Raw genomic sequence first — 22,020 nt, forward strand, 5'->3', positions numbered from 1 at the left:
GGATATTCACAAGAGGCAGAGGTAAGTGAATTCAAAGCACGGTGTTTATTTACAGAGTCAAGTGCAAGGTGAATAGTTGGGGTTTCAGGTGCGGGCTAAGTGCAGATCACTGGGTGCAGGGTTGAAGGCAGGTGAGTACTTCCGTTGCAGAAATGTCAATGCCACAAAGTCACAGATTGCTAATACTCTTTTCCTTCCCTTTCAGACGCGGAAGCTATCGAGCCGACTCAGGGGAAACACAGGAGACTAGAGGGATCGTTGGATCTCAGGTAGCAGGAGAATGCTCAGGAGTCCTGGGGGCAGTAGAACAATGACACAGGTTAGTGTTTCAAAGGTGAGTATACTTTACGTCTTGATATTCGCAGTGCATCGGAGGGTCGGGAGACAACAGCGTATGGTCTGTTCCTGTTGGAGGCTTGACGGTGAACTGGAGTTGAGGTGAGTGTTTTATAGTGCCTTGATGAGATCGTTAATGCTGAACAGGTGTGGGTGATTAAAACTCAGGGGAGTGTGAGCGTTATGGATTGGCTGGGACCGGGCTTGCCTGGTCCTTAACACTCTTTTGGACCATTTGAGTAAATGATGAAAGATTGTCATTTTTGGTTGGGTGAACTAGAACTCTAATAATTTATTTTCCAAATTTTATTATTATTACTATGAATATGAAAATCTTAAATTATTTCTTTAATGAAATGATACTGTAAATAATAAACTAAAACTGCCAGTAGGTGGTGGTAAATGTCTTCGAGTCATTAATTAATTCATTTGATTAATTCAAATGGCTGATTGGCTGATTCATTCAGGAGGGAAGTAAATGGTTCTTTATGAATGGTTCATTGATTCATTAGGCATGTTTTACTTGAAGTGGATCATCACCATCTGATCGATCGGTGTGTGACATCAAAGTACCGCGAGAGCTTAGAGAGCAGAGACTCCTTGTGCTTTTGAATCGCTCTTGTGGTACTTTGATGTCAAACACTGATCGTTTAGTGCAGAGCCACTTCAAAGCCAACGCGACTATGGCCAGTGGTTCAACACGCCAAATGGTTCACCAATTCATTTAAAATGTGGATTAAGAAATGAAATGCCACTGTGGGTTGCTTGGATATGAACAGTTCTGCTTTTTCTGTATCTTCTGGCCCCATATCTTGAATTCTGAGTATAGGTCACCATACTGCTGTATGTCATGTCACTTTCCCTTTTTACTTATTTACACTTTGTTAAAATAGCAGGATTTTCTGCCATTTATACTACTTATTGCAAATAGTGGCAATTATCTGCACCTCAGTATTTTAGTACATTATAAAACAGTATGCAATAATAATGCACTGAGTATCAATTATAATTTCAATTTTTTCAATAAAAATTATTAAATGAATGCCACCTTGTTGGGACAATGAAACCCTCCCTACACCCACCCCTAACCTTATCTGATAATTTATTGTCAACTTTTAGATTATTTCCTTCATTTGTATTGAAAAAAAAAGTGCCTTTCTGATTTGATTTGACATTTAAAACGGAGGAAATTTTTTTTTACAAAAGGTGGTCACGAACTTGGGTTAATCGCATCAAAAAGCATGTGCTTTATCATCTACACCACTAAAACTGATGTTTGATGAGGCTCTTTGATAGTCTTGACTACCCCAATCACATATTGGTGGGTGGAGTTAGTGTAAATAGCCTCTACCAGCAAGGTGGAAAAACACCTTGACTATTCTCGGACTGCCGTACTCACCCTCCTGGCTCTGCTTGTGCTCTGTAGAGTAAGCTTTCCCAATCATCGTCCACACTGGCTTGAGGCATCCGAACAAGCCTTCCAGAAAGCCTCCTCCGCCTGCCTGCAGCCGGAAGCTGTCGGACTGGTTGCGCATGGCTCCGCCCTCGGCTCCGCCCTCCTGCAGCTTAAGAACACTGTTGGAGAAGTTGGTTGGCTCGTCGCTCAGGGTGGGGCTGTTGCTGTGGGTGTGAGTGCCGCTGCCGCCCCCCACCGGGTCGATGGAGAGCACGTTACGGAGGACGCACTGGGTCGGCGTGAGCTCGGTGTCTGGCGTGCTCGCTGGCACCTCCGAATCGGACCGACAGAAGGGGGGTTCGGAGAGCGGGGTGCTGAACCCTGAGAGGGATGGGGAAGGGGCATGTTGCTCGTGGACACAAGCCATGGGGGCAGAAGGGGCGAGGGTGGCCCACTGTGTTACCCACCCTTCAGAAAAGTGGCCCTCACCACTCGATCTGTAGCAGCACTGCTCGTCAACACACCTGGAGAGAGAAATCACAACACCAGCCATAAGTGCTGAGAAAGAGCATGATTCTGCTTACTGCTTACTATGAATGGCAATCAAATAGCAGAGTGAATTGGAGAAGTAATGATTATGGTGCACTGATCACATGTGTGGATCATTACCAACAATGAGAGGATGTGTTCAGGTATATAGGAACCACCTAAGCAGACTGTTTTCAGACAGTGTTCTCAAACAAATTCAAGTTGGAATGAGTAAAAACATTTGTTTGTTTTTTTCCATTTAAAGGGATAGTTAACCCAAAAGTGAAAATTCAGTCATGAATTATTCACCCTCATGTCGTTCCAAAGCCATAAGACCTTTGTTCATCTGGAAAACAAATTAAGATATTTTTTATTAAATCCGAGAGCACTCTGACCCAGTGGTTCCCAACCCTGGTCCTGAAGGCACCCCGACACTAGACGTTTTGCATGTCTCCTTAATCAAACACAGCTGATTCACATCATCAGCTCATCAATAGAGACTCAAAGACCTGAAATTGGTGTGTCAAAGAAAGGAGACATGCAAAAAGTGCAGTGTCGGGGTGCCTCCAGAACCAGGGTTGGGAACCACTACTCTGACCCTCCATAGACAGCAATGTAACTTGTTTTCTTTGTGAACAAAAAGTATTCTTGTAGCTTTGTAAATGAAGGCTGAACCACTGATGTCACTTGGACTGTTTTAACGATGTCTGTACTACATTTCTGGGCCTGGGAGCAATTCAGTTATGTAGCGAGGATCTATGGAGGCTCAGAAAGCTCTCTGATTTAATCAAAAATATCTTAATTTGTGTTTTAAAGATGAACTTCTTTTTAAGGGTTTGGAACGACATGAGGGTGAGTAATTAATGACTGAATGTTCATTTTTGGGTGAACTACCCCTTTAACTTTAACGACTGCTTCTTCCAAAACCATTATCTGCACCCACCAGCCAAAGATCAGAGTTCTTATTTAGTCTTTTTATTCTGCAACTTCAACTTCCCATTGAATTACTGTATATAAACTATTATCGGTCACTGACTTGCATAATTTTGTAAAGAAGAATATACAAATCAGTTTGGCACATGGAAAAAGTTTGTCTGAGCAAGCTGATGCCCATATTTTGATACAATTCCAGCATGTTTGTGATTTCATAGATACAGGCTGATTGACTGACTTGATGTCAAACCATAAATGTAACGAAGTAAAAATACTTTGTTACAGTAATTACCTATGTTTTAGGGAATATCTGTACTTTACTTGAGTTTTTATATTTCAGGCAACTTTTACTTTTACTCCACTACATTTCCTAATTAAAATGTATGCTTTTACTCTGATACATATAATATGGTAAGTGTTGTTGAAATGATTTGCAATCTTATGTCATCAAGTAGGCTATATCTCCAACCACACAGAGTGCACGCACATTAGTTTATTAATATATAAAAACTCAATGTTCCAGGCATGCTATATCATACATGCCAACCCTCCCTAATTTTCCGGGAGACTCCCGAATTTCAAAGCCCCTCCCGAAAATCTCCCGGACTGACCTTTCTCCCGAATTTTTCCCGATTTCCACCCGGACAACAATATTGCTACACCATCCGTCACTGGGCGCCGTTTTAGACCAAACGCTTGCGCTCCCATGGCGTCTGTCGTTGCTATGCAACCAAACTGCGCTCTCCATGATGACGAGGAAGAAGTATCAGCAAAGGATTAATTGATTTCTAGCCTCACCTCGGCTCGCATTAGCTTTACTACTAGATATATTTCTGGAGATGAGAAGGAAAAACCCGCCTGGAAAAAGTAGCGCACCACGTTGCTTCCATTATGAGCGTGCTCACCGCGGCCGCGCACCTACGGTTGAAATAACGACCTTGAGCGCAAAAAAGATGCGATATGTGAACGGCCCCTAGAAGCAGACGTCTGAAATGAAAGGCAAGAACAGCTATTTATTTAGCTTTAGACTGTTACATGAAAATGTAAAAATGAAATGTCATAATTATAATGTTTTGAGAGTTTACTTATGTAATTGTTGCATTAGGCTATGAATTAATAAATGTTTATTGATAAGATCTAGCTATTTCATATCTCTTCATTTACAGCAGCTAACAAATTAGGGTCTAACCTCCTGAGGAGAGGCCTTAAGGAATGTGTACGTGTAGGTGTATGCCGTTTGTGTATGTGATATTATATATGACGACACATCGTTTGTGTATGTGATATATATGACCACACACAACCCCCCCCCCCCTGGTCCTTTTTAATATCTCCCTAATTCTGAGGTCTCAAGGTTGGCAAGTATGTGCTATATTGTAGACAGCAATTAATTCTTCTGTATGCTTTTTATATTTATATAACTGAATGCAGGCCTAGTTAACTTAATCCATATCACACAAAGAGTACCATTTTTCTGTAGCTGCATGAACAGATTTAATAATCATATTATACAAGTTCATAAAAAGCAACAAGTGACTTACATTTTAGATATAATATTGATTGTTTTTGCTCAATTATGCTAATGAAAGTGGTTTCAAATAAAGATCACAGCACTGTTTTGAATCTCTGAGCAATAGACGGTGTTTACTTATTGAATGAATCAGCTTTTTGAATGAATCGGTTGAATAAATGATTCAGTGATTCACTCATTAACACAGTCAAATGCTTTGTTTCTGAATGAATCAGCCGTTTGAATGAATCGGTTGAATCTCGGTGACTCACTCATTAACATTTGGTTGCTGTCACCTACTGGTGGTTTTAATTTCACATTTCGACTATCTTTTCCCCCCATGTTTTCAATTATTTCAAATATCAGTATTCAATGTTTTATGTTAAAACAATACATTAAGCCTATTTATGCATCTGTAACTGCAGTTTAATTTCATCCATATGCAGATTCCAGAAATGTTTTCTTATGTTGGAATAAAAGACACTAAGTACCGGATGAAGTGCTTCTTATTCTCATTCTTACATAAATATAAAATGGAAGAAATAGTTAAAACTGAACACAATCTTGCTACTCAAGCTGTGTATGAACATATATATATATTTATATTGTTGGAGCTAAACTGCAGGATTTTAAAAGCCCTATGCAATAGAGTCACTTGGCTGCAGCTAAATTTGCGTTTCAATGACACACACACAGTCACACAGTTCAGTCTAGGGCTGCACAATAGGACAACATTACTTACGAATTGCAATATTCTTTGTGAGATTTTTTAATCGCAATTAAATCGTGCACAAGTTTTTATAACAGTGAGGGTCTCAGATCAACAGTTCATTATTGAAAGGCTCAATCGGTTTGCATTATTAATTAGCAGAAACTCACTCACTTTTGCTGAAACAGAGTGTCTGCAGGTCCTTAAAAAGTCTTACAATGTCTTAAATCTGGATTTGATGGCTCTTAAATATTTTTGCTCACATTACTGCTCAATGTCAATGTCACCTTTATTTATATAGCGCTTTAAACAAAATACATTGCGTCAAAGCAACTGAACAACATTCATTAGGAAAACAGTGTCAATAATGAAAAATGATAGTTAAAGGCAGTTCATCATTGGATTCAGTGATATCATCTCTGTTCAGTTTAAATAGTTTCTGTGCATTTATTTGCAATCAAGTCAACGAATACTGCTAAAACATCTTCAGTCTGACGGACCTAATGACTGTTACAATCATTGGACAGACAGAGGATTTCTTTTCTTCCCTGCGGTAAGTTACTGCGTCAGAGAGAACTGCAGTAAGTTTTAACTATTATTTGACTTTAAGAACACCTGGGTCACATGATCATAAATGGTCAAATGACATCCTTGTAGTGAGCATCATATGTGAACTATGTGAATAGGGTAACTTGCTCGCTTTCGTTTGGCCAGATTTACTATCAGCTTGTATCGCAAACCCTCATTTGGGGTTAAAAAAACTACTGTCAGGATTTACTGGATGAAAATAAAACATGACTTGTATTCTGAAAAATATGGTATGTTTATATATATCTTTCTAAAATGTAGGTTTTTTGTTAGTGCAGATTTTGTGAAATCTGGGTCACAATGCATAGTGCCAGATTTACTAGCAGCCAGTGTTGCCAAGTCCACAGTTTTCCTGCAGAATTGGGCTGTCTTTAACACTGTTGCCATGGGTTGTTTTTCATGTATGCGGGTTTAAGCAACCCCAATAATGTGATATTTAGCCTTTAAAATGTGAATTTCACCAGGGGAACCCTGCTAAAAAAAACCTGTATTTTACTGGGGTAGTGCCCTCGAAACGTGATTGGGCTAGTTTTAAATAGCAATTGGGTGGGTTTTGTTGTGAAATGAAAACCTGGCAACCCTGCTATCAGCTTGCGCCGGCACAAACCCTCTTATGGATTAAAAACATTACTGTCAGGATGTACTAAAGACACGTAGTGGGAAATTAGTGCTGAAGAGGTGTGGAGACGCAGTTTACTAAGATTTGCTCTCGTCAATTCATTGGTATTGGCAGCATCACTTATTATTATTTAATGCCCCATATAAAGAATGACTTAAAGCAGGCGGTAATTTGCACTGCTCTTGGTAGATTGTGCTGGTCATTATTGAAATGTGTTCTTTAATGTGCACCGTGTCAATAAATCACCCACAGATTTTCCCCTCCTATCGGCGCTTTTCTGGAATTGAGCTCTAACGCTAATTTGCCCTGTTTAGTAAATCTGGCCCTTTGTGTGGCATTCTCTTCCAGTGTTGGGGTACTAGTTACTTCTGTAAATTGTAATGAGATTACTTTATTAGTTACTGCATTTGAAAAGTAACTTCACTACTTATTATTTTACTTTCCTTTTTTAAATTTTTTAGCGAATTTTTTCCAAATTCCGTTTTAATTTTTCTGGATTCCATTTTTTTTCTTACTCCTTTTTAATGGTTAAATGTAATTGTATTAATCAAAAAGCATGTCTAATTAATTTAAATCATAACACTTATACATTTTCACAGCAATTTATTAAAAGTTTTTAAAAAATTACATGTTTAGGGCCCTATGAAATGTTTAATTTTTACTTCACCATATGTTAGATTTTTTTCAGCATGTGTCATTTAAATGCATAAAAAAACAACTTAATTTATTCAATTTTTCTTAAAATAGCCTTATGAATGTTTTTTTTCCCCTCAGAAATTCTGTTGTGTATTTACATTTTTCTGGTTATCAAATGAAGGCATAAAACATTCATTTAGATTTTCTTTTAAATATGGAAAATTAAGCAAACTTTATTTGATTTACTATTAAAAATAAAACATGGAAGAAATGTTAAGCAGGAGATGCTTTAAAGCATGAGAAATAGAGGTTTCCCCAGTAACAGCTGTAAACAGAGCAGCGCTGAGCTCACAAGCACTGCTTTATCAGATATATAACATGCAAGACTTCCTTCAGAAATATAGTGATATAAAACACCTGTGCATTGTTTTGATATTTAAACATATAAATGTAAGGAATTATAATTATTATTAACCGTGCAGTACGTGCTCATGTTTATTCAACAAAGCCTTTTGGAAAATCGTTTAGTTTTAAAATCGTGGCGAGTCTCCAAAAATAAATAAATGTATGGGAAACACATCCCACATCACAACCACCTGAGCCCAACTTCAGTCTACTCATCACCTTAACTTTACCTGCGTTTGTAGAAGGCACCGCAGCCAGACCGATATACACAACACAGACCGGAGGTTAACCGTCTGTAAGATGACATTTCAGCACTTGACAAATGGACAGCGACTCCTACGTAGCACTTGAAGCACAGCTGTGCGATTGCTGTACGTGCAATGTTAGGAAACGCACGTGAAACAATAACGAACGATCGTAAAATTATTCGTAGAAAACACTCTTAAGGACTAAGATCCATTGTTATCGGGAAACCCGGCCCAGAACTTTACACACAGGCAAACACGGCTTGTGTAACGCAGGAAAGCGCGTTCCTATAGTCTAGTAAAGTAGTGTAGTTACCAATATTATTAGTGTAATGCGTTACTCTACTTCATTACCCAAAAAAGTAATATAGTCACTGTAATCCGTTACTTTGTAACTTGTTACCCCCAACACTGTTCTCTTCCCAAAGTGCTCTTAAATGGTGCTTAAAAACGTTGCATGAGGTCTAGGAGCCTCTACTAGTGATCTGGTGATCCAACTAGAGACCAGGATTGAGAAGAACTGGATCACAGGACTGATCCAACAGCTAACCTGATCAGACAAGCAGCCACAGATATCAGCAGGTGCTGCTAATGTCAAAATAACCAGGTACTGGCCAGTGAATCCACTCGTCTGCTATTTCTGTTTATTATTACTTCACACTTATGAAATCCTCTGGTGAGAAAAGTTTCAGGGGCAGCACATCCTACAGGACAGTGGTTCTCAGTGCTTTTACTCTCCTTTTCTGAATCAACACTGCAGGACTGTACTACTGTTATGACTCTTCAGCTGCATGTTATTATTAGGGCCCGAGCCAATGGGCGCAGGGCCCTCTTGTTCCCCTAAGGATTATTCTTATTATTATTATTTTTATTTGTTATGAAGCTTCCAGGGGTTTTTGGGGGCCTTAACATACTCAAAAACTCTTGAAAATTGGCACACACATTGGAACCTGTGGCCATCAGGACGCCGCAGAGGCTGGGACCCGGGCGTGGCACAGGGGCTCTACAGCGCCCCCTGGAACACAGTCAGAAATTTTGAACCATAGCTCAAAAATACTTGCATGGATTTAAATGAAACTCAGTACACTTATAGATCTCATTGAGCCGAACAACTTTTGTGCTCTATGTCATAGGCTCCGCCCAACAGGAAGTCAGCTATTCAGGGCTGTTTAAAAAAAGCATGCTCTGGAATTTGAAATACTCCTCTGAGGACTTTCAACCGTTTGCCTTGAAACTCAGTGAACATGATCTCAAGACATTGGGGATGAAAAATTGCCAGGGGATTTTTGATATCTCGAACGGTTTGCCCGTGGCGAGGCATTGAAATTAGGGCAAAAAATGAGAAACAGGAAATGTCTAATAACATCTGCATACATTGCCTGACTTTCATCAAACTTCATTGGATTGTTCGTTGTATTATGCCGCTCGCATATATGTAACTATTAGGGGTCTTAGTTATAGCGCCACCAACTGGCAGCAGGAAGTGTGTCATTTTCAAAATGTTTTGAATTCATCATCTTATTTTTACTCAATTTGCTTCAAACTTCATCAGAATAATGACAAAACACAGCCGATGTAAATCTGTTGTGGGGATATTGATATCTAATACAGTGTTGCCATGGCAACTTGTCAAACTTGAAAATTCTGTTCTGGTGCATTTGAGGAAGATAACAAGCTCAGAATTACCTGAAACTCAAAACACATATAAGTTCTAATGATATATAGACAATGTCAAAAGCTTATTTAAGGGCGTGGAAGAGGCACTCTATAGCGCCACCTTTTGTCAAAAGTGGGGGGTTTAGTTTAAGCTACAGACACCAAACTCGGTACGTAAATTGTTCTTATCAAGACGGACATTTTTCTAATTTACAGTCATAAGCTACGACCAACAGGAAGTCAGCTATTTTGATTTGAATATGTATTTTTGGGACATTTCATCTGTGAATTAATGCATACTCCTCACAGGGGAAGTACACTATACACACCAAACTATGTCTACATGTTGAAAAAACATTGAGGAACTTAAATTGCGAAGGGATTTTGGATAGCTTGAACGGTTTTGCCGTGGTGATTTTTTGAAATAACATTAAAAAGGGAAACATTAATTGTCTTGTATTTTTAAATTGCAGCTTCCAAACATTTCAAAACCATTTTTCATTTAGAGAACATGTGATTTTGAGGAAATATGCATAGTTTCAGGACTTTACAACACTGTATGATTAAAAGAAAATTAAAAAACTGTCAGACATCTGATCTCACTCTGAGGCATTCTCTCTGTGTGAGGGAAGGGAGGGGGAGGGGGTGGGGTGCTTGAGGGCCTGCCTGACACACACACAGAGAGAGAGAGAGAGAGAGAGAGAGAGTTAACATCTCTTTAATCACCAGAAAAAAAACTGATTTTTTTTCATCACTACAACTTAAGAAATCTCTTAGGTCTTATCCTTTTCTGTCAGTTTTAGGGACGAAAAAAAAAAACCTAGTACAATTTGAAGGGCTCAGACAACATGATTTTAAATAATTAGGTTAAGAATTATGTTAATTGCAACATAAAAAAAGATTTAAAAAATACATACACATTGACTTGTATGTATTTTTTTATTCTGATAATAATTTGATAAATAACTTATTTGATACTGACCTATTACAGACATTCTGTGACATGACTTTTATCTGAATTTAGACAATCTTGCTGATGTAACAGTAAAACAGTTCAGCTCACATATAAGGACTAAGCTGTAATGCAGGCAAAAATATTTTACAAATGCTTATAGATCAATAAAATCGTTAAAAATGCTTTTTCACAGAGTGCATAATAATAAGGCACGTTAATATTCTGATGACATTTTTTTTCCAAGCACATTTTACCAATTTAAAATCACATCAATCTTAATAAATACTATAGATTTGGTATTTCATGATTTATGAGTGATATATATAATTGTCCTCGAAGGCTGGAAGTGAAAAACTCATATTCAAGAGTGCTGAATTATTAGGCATGTCTTCTTGTCATCCATTGGTCATAGAGCTCATTGTAGCGATGCTTCAGGTGTTGAAATAGATTTGTTATACATTATAGAGGTTCACTGTTTGCAGAGTGTATACAGTATGTGTATGTGGTGCAGACGCAGCAGTGAGAGCGCGTTATTGTAACGCAAAAACACATTAAAATAATGCGCGAGCATGAATCTCTCCGCTTGCATGCACATTTCCTTTCGCTTTGTCACAAAACCAGTCACGCAAGCTCTGATACATGCGCGCTCTCCGAGCGAAAGCAGCGCGCACTTAAAACGCGTTTCCTCTGCTCAAACTGTGTCCTGTGCACTCACAACTCTCTCTATGCTCATGCGCTAGATATTCATTATTTTCACACCTTTCTACTTCTAACCGTTTCTGTTCACATCTTTTACCGTGTGCAGTGTGAATGCTCTGATCCATTAACATGGGCTCTGAAAGAAATACGCATTACAGATAGAGCTTGTGAACCTGGCCTTGCATAGGCATATGCACAGTCCGTCCTGTTCTCGCGCTCCATTTAGGAACACTTCATTCGGACTGGTTCAGAGAGCTACACCAAACGTGCAGTGTGTAATACCTATCATGGCCACCACCAGATGGAGCTATAGGATTACTTTTAAATAATTGTTTTAGAAACGTGTAAAGAGCATTTAAATAATTTATAAAAATCTTTTAAAGAAATTAATATGTATTTTAAAAAGCGAATTAATTTTACTGGTAATATAGTTTTATAATTTAATTATAAATTAAATTATATAATAATTTCAGAAATGTTTATAGATCGTTAAAATTATTTTTACAAATGGTTATAGATCATGAAAAGTTTTTGGCAACAATTTATAATAAGCTCTCTTAGGTTTACATAAGTTAATGCATTAACTAACATGAACTAACAATGAACAATCTATTTTTCAGATCATTTATTAATCTTTTTTTATGTTAGTTTATCCAATCATTAAAATCTGAATGATCATGTTATTTCACAGTGTATAAACTAATCTTAAAATTAAACTGTAAATAAAAAATGTATTAGTAAATAATGTATTAAAATATTTTTAACTAAGCTTTAATTAATATGTATATAAAAAGAGTCTCTACAGCACCTGTAACGAACTCCTCCTAGAGATTTATTCAGATCAACATAAAACTTGGTCAGTTAAATCTAAAGGCCTTTGCGAAGTTAAATTGGGAAGATCTTGAGATTTTGTTAAAGGGAGTGTCCATGGCGGCCTGACAAATTTTGATGTTTCGCCATGAAAAAGGAAGTTGCTGTAACTCAGACATACAATGTCCAATCTGCCCCAAACTTCACATGTTAGATAAGACTTCTGCCCTTAACAGATCTACATGCCCATATTCAATTATAGTCATAGTGCCACCTGCTGGCAACAGGAAGTGACATATTTTACGCTGAGACAAACTACTCCTAGAGATTTTTTGACATTAATGTATTTTTGTGGTCAGTCTAATCTAAAGGCCTGTGTAATGTTAAATTGTGGCAATCTTGAGTTTTTGTTAAAGAGCGTGTCCATGGCAAAAATGACAAAATTTGATGTCTCGCCACAGCAAGAGAAGTTGTTGTAACTCAGGCATAAAATGTTTGATCTTCCCCAAACTTCACATGTTCGATAAGAGTGCAGCCCTGAACACATCTGAAGGCCAATATTCCATTATAATGATAGCGCCACCTGCTGGCAACAGGAAGATTGGCACATATATGGAATAAACATTGATATATTCTACTTATATTTATGAGTTTAAATGCATATTTCTCACCGTTCACCTATTTACTAAAGCCACTCGCTGCCGAGTGCTGTCTTTTATTTTATTATTATTTTAATTGCATATTATTTTTTGGAAATATTTCACATTTTAGCAAATTTATGCTATACTTTATACCCTTGCACTTTTCTTAATTATAACTTTTTTGTGAATATATAACAGATTTAAAGCTCCTGAATTCTTCACTGCAGACTTTCTTCACCTCTTAAAAGCATTGGCACTGCTCAATTATACAGTCACTAAAACAAATAAACACAAGTCAGCCTGCCTTTCCAAACAAGACCACATGGAGATGCCAAAGAGCACTGACTGTTTGTGTACACTACACACAGACCCATTCAGAATCATCAAACACAGCAAAATACAAATGAAAGATAGAACGAAATGAAGACGGCTTGACTTTACTGAACTAGAACATTAAAAAAAATAGGAGCACAAACATCATATTATCTTTCTATAATAATGTATTCTGTCAGTTAATCAGCTGCTGAGTTTACTGCTTCTGAAACAGTGAGAACATGTGCAATGCTTCATTTATAGAGCAATTCCATTCATCAACAGCACTACATGCACATGGTTATCCTTCTAACATTATTTTAGTATTATAGATGAATTGTATATTAATATTCTGCCTCCCACAGTTGGAGAATCAAGATATGGGTGCAAAAAATGGTCCAGTATGTGTTGTTGTTTTCTATTTATCACATGATAGTTTCACAATGTGGCACAAGCAAGAGTGCTGTTCATCATAATATCAGCACAACTGCTAATGGGGTTTTATAGAATAGTGCAATTTACAAAAAGTTCATATTAAATGGCATTTTGGACACAACATTGTCAATAAAGATGGTATTTTGCTGTATTTTGCTGCTGTGCTTCTCCAAGCAACACACAGCACAGTGTTCTGATTCATTTCTGTGTTTTTGAGCTAATCAGGCAAATCAATGACTCGCTGAGACATTCCTAGTTTCTAAATCAATCATCTGTTTTGAATGAATCAGTTAAAGAAATGATTATTGGCAATTAAAGGAAAACCTGGTCTGTTTTCATGCATGTATTTTGAAATACAATGTTTACATGAGCACATGCACTATTGCAGTCGTCATCTATCAGACTTTACTAGCACAACACTGGTTTGCTTTACCCAGCCGAGAGCTGTAGCTTGTGTATCATCAGCTCTTCAGTCTGTGTTTCACACAACTTGGGTTGCTCTGAAACAATCACAGAATATGAAAGAGATTGTGCTTCTTTTAACTTAACATATTAATAATAAGATTAATAATATACTTAAATTAATTGTAGGTTATCTTATGCCCCCTAGTGGGCTGTGGGCCCTCAAATGAGAACCACTGCTTAAACAACTAATAACTGAGACGAGCCAAAACAACACATTAAGTAAAAGATGAACTCTTTATTATGTCAAACGACTCATGACTTAAAGGGGTCATCGGGTGCCCCTTTTCCACAAGTTGATATAATTGTTTAGGGTCTTGATGAAAAGTCTTTAAACATACTTTGTTTAAAATGTCTCAATTGTTGTGTTAAAAACACCCTTTTGACTCCTGCTGACTTCTGTGCAAACAATCTGAGCAAAGACAAGGAAAAAATGAATTTGTCCTGAATAATGCTCACCCCAGGCTGAACTCAAAGGTTGGCAGTCTTGTTTGAAGTAAGCTGAAGTTTTAGGTTTCCTGAACAATATTTACAAAATTCACTGCTTGTATAAGTTAATGTTAGATCTTTTGCTCCAACCGCTGGTTAATCAGAGAAATAAGTTGCAACATTTGTTCAAGCTATGGTGAGAATGTATCGCTGCGGTGGGTAATGTGAAGTAATCAGCAGTGGGAGGATGTAGTCTAGCTCCAGCACTGCTGCACATCAGTAAAAAACACATCTATATCCGTCTCTGACAGGTGTGCATATGTCCAGGCTGAGATTTATAGCTATTTTTGTGTTCACTGTGTTTCTATGTGTAAACCCAGATTGATTTTATTTACATGATGTTATTGTTCCACTACTCTTTGTTGACAGATTGTGTTGGCCTAGATAACTGGTTTTGACATCAAGCTTTAAATATTAAGCTAAAACCATTTTAAACCATTTTCTAATTCTATAATACATATATACACTCAGTTTTAACATGGTCACACTGCTGTTTTTGGTGAACTGCTCGATGTATTTCAAATGAAATGGTGACAGGGCAGCTCAATATACTGTACAGGTCTGTGTTCATCCATTCTGAACAAAACCCCTGATGCTCACAGACAGGTTATTTGTGATTTACCCACAATCCCACGGGCTGGACCTGCTTACTGCAACGCGACATCACTGAGTCTATTGTATATCTGCATGAAATATATTCTGGCTATTGAAAACACCGCACTCTTCCGCGCGAACCGACGCTCACGCTCGCGTTCCGTCGCTCTCTGTACAATAACACAGGATTGCATAACAAACGCACGCGTTCTTACACGACACGGCTCTTCAAAAGCAACGCGCACACGCGGATGAAAGTGCAGTAAATGGACGCGTTCGTTCAGATGTGATGTCATTGTGCGTCAATGGCTCGTGTGAACGCGTGAAGTACCGCAACGAGGGATGCGCTCCCAGCATCAAACACACACACACACACACACACACACACACACACGCACACACACACACACACACACACACACACACACACCGCGTCTCGATTCAAGCGCTCTCCGCGGCTGGCTCTAGCTCTGACGATGAAGGAGCAGTACCGTATCTCCGGAGGATGCTGCTGCTGTCGCGGTGTCAAGGAGACGGGTGGATCCGCTGTGGTCCTCCGCGGTAAACGCGTTCTCCTCGGTCACCGAGCGCGCGTGCTTTCACCAGATCCCGTCGGGTGGACTGCTGATCGCGGATTTGGGCTTCATTAGTCGAGCGGAAGGAGCTGTTCCTCCTCTACGGTGCTGAAGTGACGTCACGCGGCGCTGTGACGCCTCTAGGGGGCGCGCGCGTCAGCGCGGACATGACGTCAAAGCCACATGCGATGTGTCTGTGACCTTCTGATGAATTCACGTTTAAAAGCGTTTAAGAATAATCTGCTCTCTTGATCGAAGGTGTTTATACGCTGCGTCGACAGATATGATTCATATCACACTTGATGTGCAAATAGCTATGATACAGACGACTGCATTCATATTACTATTTGGAATGAATAATAATAATAATAATATACCTAATAAATGAATGGATTCATTGACATTTAGTCATTTAGCAGATGCTTTCATCCAAAGCAGCAAGTGAGGACAACAGAAGCAATCAAAACCAAAAAAAAGGAGTTCAAACATTAAACAAACAGCTCAAAATCAGTCTTTACACAGATGACATATTACTGTATGTACAAGATCCCATCCCATCATCATTACAAGAAACAATTCAACTTATCAATTCATTTTCTCACATTTCTAAATATTCAGTCAACTGGATTAAATCTTCTATTCATATTAAATCACAATAGCTTGGCTGTGACAACTGGATTAAATCTTGGATTTTTTGGCTTAAATTTAATCCAAAAAACTGATTAAATCTTCTATTCATATTAAAATCACAATAGCTTGGCTGTGACATCCCAGACATCACCTCTCCCTTTATGCACCAATCACATCACTTATTTTGTTAATTAAAATTTTTTAATTACAATGAATATTTCCCCCAGGTTTTCAGAGCATGTTAGTCTTAATTTCACCCCATTACTCAAAACAATAAATGATGAGCTTCAATGCCTGATGAACTTACCTCTATATTACCTCAGTAATGACTTTATGAACTACTTTACTTCTAAAATCGATACCATTAGAGATAAAATTGCAACCATTCAGCCGTCAGCTACAGTATCACATCAGACAGTGCACTATAGACCCCGTGAGGAACAGTTCCACTCATTCTCTACTATAGGAGAGGAAGAATTGTATAAACTTGTTAAATCATCTAAACCAACAACATGTATGTTGGACCCTATACCATCTAAGCTCCTAAAAGAGGTGCTTCCAGAAGTCATAGATCCTCTTCTGACTATTATTAATTCCTCATTGTCATTAGGACATGTCCCCAAAACCTTCAAACTGGCTGTTATTAAGCCTCTCATCAAAAAAACACAACTTGACCCCAAAGAACTAGTTAATTATAGACCAATCTCGAATCTCCCTTTTCTGTCCAAGATACTAGAAAAGGTGGTATCCTCACAATTATATTCCTTCTTAGAGAAAAATGGTATATGTGAGGATTTCCAGTCAGGATTTAGACCGTATCATAGTTCTGAGACTGCTCTCCTTAGAGTTACAAATGATCTGCTCTTATCATCTGATCGTGGGTGTATCTCTCTACTAGTTTTATTGGATCTTAGTGCTGCGTTTGACACAATTGACCACAACATTCTTTTGCATAGACTTGAACACTTTGTTGGCATTAATGGAAGTGCATTAGCATGGTTTAAATCGTACTTTTATGACCACCATCAGTTCGTAGCAGTGAATGAAGATGTATCATATCGATCACAAGTGCAGTATGGAGTACCTCAAGGCTCAGTACTAGGGCCGCTACTCTTCACGCTTTATATGTTACCCTTGGGAGATATCATCAGGAAACATGGTGTTAGCTTTCACTGTTATGCTGATGATACTCAGCTCTATATTTCTTCGCGGCCCGGTGAAACACACCAATTTGAAAACTAATGGATTGCATAGTCGATATAAAAAACTGGATGACGAGTAATTTCTTACTGCTAAATTCTGAAAAAACAGAGGTGTTAATTATAGGACCTAAAAACTCTGCTTGTAATAACCTAGAACACTGTCTAAGACTTGATGGTTGCTCTGTCAATTCTTCGTCATCAGTTAGGAACCTAGGTATGCTATTTGATCGCAATCTTTCCTTAGAAAGCCACGTTTCTAGCATTTGTAAAACTGCATTTTTCCAGCTCAAAAATATATCTAAATTACGGCCTATGTTAATCCATGCATTTATGACCTCAAGGTTAGATTATTGTAATGCTTTAATGGGTGGTTGTTCTGCACGCTTAGTAAACAAACTACAGCTAGTCCAAAATGCAGCAGCAAGAGTTCTTACTAGAACCAGGAAGTATGACCATATTAGCCCGGTCCTGTCGACACTGCACTGGCTCCCTATCAAGCATTGTATAGATTTTAAAATATTGCTTATTACTTATAAAGCCCTGAATGGTTTAGCACCTCAGTATTTGAATGAGCTCCTTTTACATTATAATCCTCTACGTCCGCTACGTTCTCAAAACTCAGGCAATTTGATAATACCTAGAATATCAAAATCAACTGCAGGCGGCAGATCCTTTTCCTATTTGGCGCCTAAACTCTGGAATAACCTACCTAACATTGTTCGGGAGGCAGACACACTCTTGCAGTTTAAATCTAGATTAAAGACCCATCTCTTTAACCTGGCTTACACATAACATACTAATATGCTTTTAATATCCAAGGACCAGTAAGAGGATTTTTAGGCTGCATTAATTAGGTAAACCGGAACCGGGAACACTTCCCATAACACCCAATGTACTTGCTACATCATTAGAGGAATGGCATCTACGCTAATATTAGTCTGTTTCTCTCTTGTTCCGAGGTCACCGTAGCCACCAGATCCAGTCTGCATCCAGATCAGAGGGTCACTGCAGTCACCCGGATCCAGTACGTATCCAGACCAGATGGTGGATCAGCACCTAGAAAGGACCTCTACATCCCTGAAAGACAGCGGAGACCAGGACAACTAGAGCCCTAGATACAGATCCCCTGTAAAGACCTTGTCTCAGAGGAGCACCAGGACAAGACCACAGGAAACAGATGATTCTTCTGCACAATCTGAATTCGCTGCAGCCTGGAATTGAAATACTGGTTTCGTCTGGTCAGAGGAGAACCGGCCCCCAACTGAGCCTGGTTTCTCCCAAGGTTTTTTTTTCTCCATTCTGTCACCGATGGAGTTTCGGTTCCTTGCCGCTGTCGCCTCTGGCTTGCTTAGTTGGGGACACTTCATCTACAGCGATATCGTTGACTTGATTGCAAATAAATGCACAGACACTATTTAACTGAACAGAGATGACATCACTGAATTCAATGATGAACTGCCTTTAACTATCATTGTTCCATTATTGACACTGTTTTCCTAATGAATGTTGTTCAGTTGCTTTGACACAATGTATTTTGTTTAAAGCGCTATATAAATAAAAGTGACTTGACTTGACTTGACTCTATCCATTATGGGCAGAATATCAGTCATTAAAATGACTATACTCCCTAAACTAAACTATTTATTCTCAGTGATACCAACACAACCCACCCTCACCTGGTTTAAATCTTCAGACACAGCAATTACTCAATTTGACTCCAAGAATTAAACTATCTACTCTAGAAACCAAAAACACAAGGAGGTTTGGAAGCACCACATTTCTTCCTCTACTCTCTGGCTAATCAGCTTCAGCAGATATATAAATGGAGTCCCCCAAACCCATCTGAAAACATATGGCTAGATATTGAGCAAAAAATTTGTAAGGATATTCGAATTTCAAATTTGCCCGTCTATAGTCAGACAATCAAAAACCACTCGTGTCTCAAAGCACCAACTACAGCAGCTCTGAGAGCCTGGAGGACATGTCACCAAATCACAGACTCCACTCTTGCACCATCTAAATACACCAACATTCGGATTATCACAGATTATACAGTTAATAAAACACCACTTAACTTACACACAGAAAAGGGCAACACACGACTCCACCACATCTTTCATATTAATAATCTTGCCTCATTTTCATTGGTCCAGAAATATGGCATCAGGAGAAATGGTTTTTTGGAATATCTACAAATTAAATCTTCTATCCATAAACAATCTATTAATCTAGAACTTTCACTTTCGGTCTCAGAGTTAATTAATATATCATCCTCAAACAACTACTCTTCAAAATATACAGAAGAATATTAAAATCAGACAGCATATTAAGTTGACCACAGGCTAAATGGGAATCAGACCTATCTATTGCTCCTGGTGCAGATTTCTGGACACAAATCTGCAAAAATATCTACTTTATGACAAAAAAATGCCAACTTGCAATTTATACAGCATAAAGTACTACTCAGATTTCATTTAACCAAATAGAAATATTTTTAAATGGGATTAACATGTTCACAGTGCACCCAATATAACCCAGACACATATGTTCACGTCCTTTGGTTTTGTGCCCGAGTTAGCATTTTTAGGGAAAAAGTTATTGAATCACTATCCCTCCCTATAGGATCTCACATCCCAATTTCTCCCTTACTTTGTTCACTAGGCGATATATCCACAATCAATCTAGACAAAATATACAGATAGTTACTAGTGGCACTAGCTATTGTCTAGAAACTGTCCTCATGAACTGGAAATCAAGAAATTCGATACATACTGCATCCTTGAAAAAACTACTAATTGATTACATCTGATGGAAAGTCTGTCCAGTTCATCTCATAGTAACACAGTAGAATTACTGGTCATCTCTCATGACCTTCCCACAGTCATTAATCTGCTGACCTTCTTTGTCTGAGACCAATCACAATAACACATCTCCACCGAAACTACTATTTGTACTTAATTTGAATGTTAATCTTTGAGAGTTTTAAGGAGGGGTGGAGGAAAACATTGATAAGAAAGCACTGTTACGAAATAGTTTCAGAAAAGGTTAACCTATTTATATTCTTATGTGTGTGTGTAAAAAAGGGAGACTGGCATTTTGTCACAGTTTGAAAAGGGAAAAAACATTTTACAATTCATTTTAGTTTTTACATTAATATAAAAACGTACTAAACAAATATAAGCTATAAAGTTTTTGTTATGTAAAATAATTTTGCTTTTCATATATTATTGCCAGACATGAGCAGACCTGTACTCACAAAGCCTCAGTAACGTTACGCATTAAACAAACACTTACATGCGTGCACTTTGGCAGAATTCAGTTCAAATAGTCATCAGCAGCCATTAAATTGAGCATCAGAATAGACATTAGTTATTAAGGGAGAAAAACGAAATGTGGAAAATGCCAGCAAAGAAACACATACAAACAAAGGAAGTCACAGCAGTGAAGGGGGGAGAGTGCTGGACTTTTGCCATCAACTTTCAGTTCATTTTTTGGTCATTAAATATAAGTTTTTTTAAGTAACGACCAAGCGGCCAGCGGCAGACAGTGAGCTGATCATATATGTTTGATCAGTTTAGCCTTCTCAAATCATCACGACTTATCTAAAATAAAATCTATAGATATAGATAAAACAGTTCAAGCTTATAACAATGTTTTAACGTTAAACCTAGATAAATGTGGACTATATCCAATTGTTTGTGTGGAGAATGTGCTAAAGTGCGCTTTGCAGGACATGGAGACTCCAGCATGATCACTTTTTTTTAGTGGATACGCCATCATTTTAGCTCATAAGGGTAAGAGTAATACATCATTCGTAACTGTAAATGGTCTTCTTCTATTTGTGACTAGCGATATGCCGGTATCAAATTTTCCTGTTGCGATTAATTGCTCATGCTTTTATCGCGGTAAACGGTATTATCACGGTATTTAAATTTTATTTAAAAAAAAAGTGCTCATAAGACAGTATAACAGGTTAAAAAACTGTTTTTCTTATAACAAAAATAACTGAACATTTAAATACAATAAAGCAATACAGAAAAATATATAGAGTTTTGCAACGATTAAAGTGCAAAAGAATTATAAAGACCCATATGTATCACTTTACAATAAAATCTCTTTAGTTCAGCATTAACATTCACAATGAGCAATAGCTACATTTGCTACAGAAGTTATTAATCTTTGTTAAAAAATCAAAATTTTAGTTCATGTTATTTATTATTATATTATTTATTTATATTAAATAATATAATAATATATAATATATTAATAGTTGCAACTTTAGATTTTATCGACATGTTATTAAATATTGGAATACCTAAAATGTATGAATGTTCAGAATAATTTTTCATTGGCAGTTTATGTTAACAAAAAAATTAATGTTAAAAATGAAGCCCTAATGTAAAATGTAAATTAACAATAAAATTTCTATGTCATGTTGTAGTCCAGATTAAAATAGCCTAATAAGACTTAATACTTAAGTATTTGGCACTATGATGAACAGCATAGCAAATACACAAATCCGATTGGCTATTTAAAATTATTAAATATGTTTTAGAAAGTAGGGCAGCTGGTTTATTTGTGGTGTTTGAAGGGTAAGGACTGCATTTTCTGCAGTTTATCGCCATCTGCTGTCAGAGAGTGAATGTGCTTTCATT

General features: G+C 37.7%; 1 protein-coding gene across 3 annotated transcripts in view; it reads right to left on the bottom strand.

Annotated features, from left to right (window-relative positions):
- Nucleotides 1-15,646, bottom strand: part of LOC132134237 (mitogen-activated protein kinase kinase kinase 12-like) — a 72,583-nt gene extending 56,937 nt beyond the window's left edge. For all 3 annotated transcript variants that reach the window (XM_059547038.1, XM_059547039.1, XM_059547037.1), the window contains exons 1-2: nucleotides 15,450-15,646; nucleotides 1,736-2,256 (exon numbers count right to left, since the gene is read on the bottom strand). In XM_059547038.1, coding sequence (XP_059403021.1) covers nucleotides 1,736-2,159 — 424 coding nt within the window. In that variant the 5' untranslated portion in view covers nucleotides 2,160-2,256; nucleotides 15,450-15,646. The remainder of the gene's footprint in view (nucleotides 1-1,735; nucleotides 2,257-15,449) is intronic.
- Nucleotides 15,647-22,020: the final 6,374 nt, after the last annotated feature.

Source organism: Carassius carassius, unplaced genomic scaffold (assembly GCF_963082965.1).
Source record: "Carassius carassius unplaced genomic scaffold, fCarCar2.1 SCAFFOLD_58, whole genome shotgun sequence".
Taxonomy (NCBI): domain Eukaryota; kingdom Metazoa; phylum Chordata; class Actinopteri; order Cypriniformes; family Cyprinidae; genus Carassius; species Carassius carassius.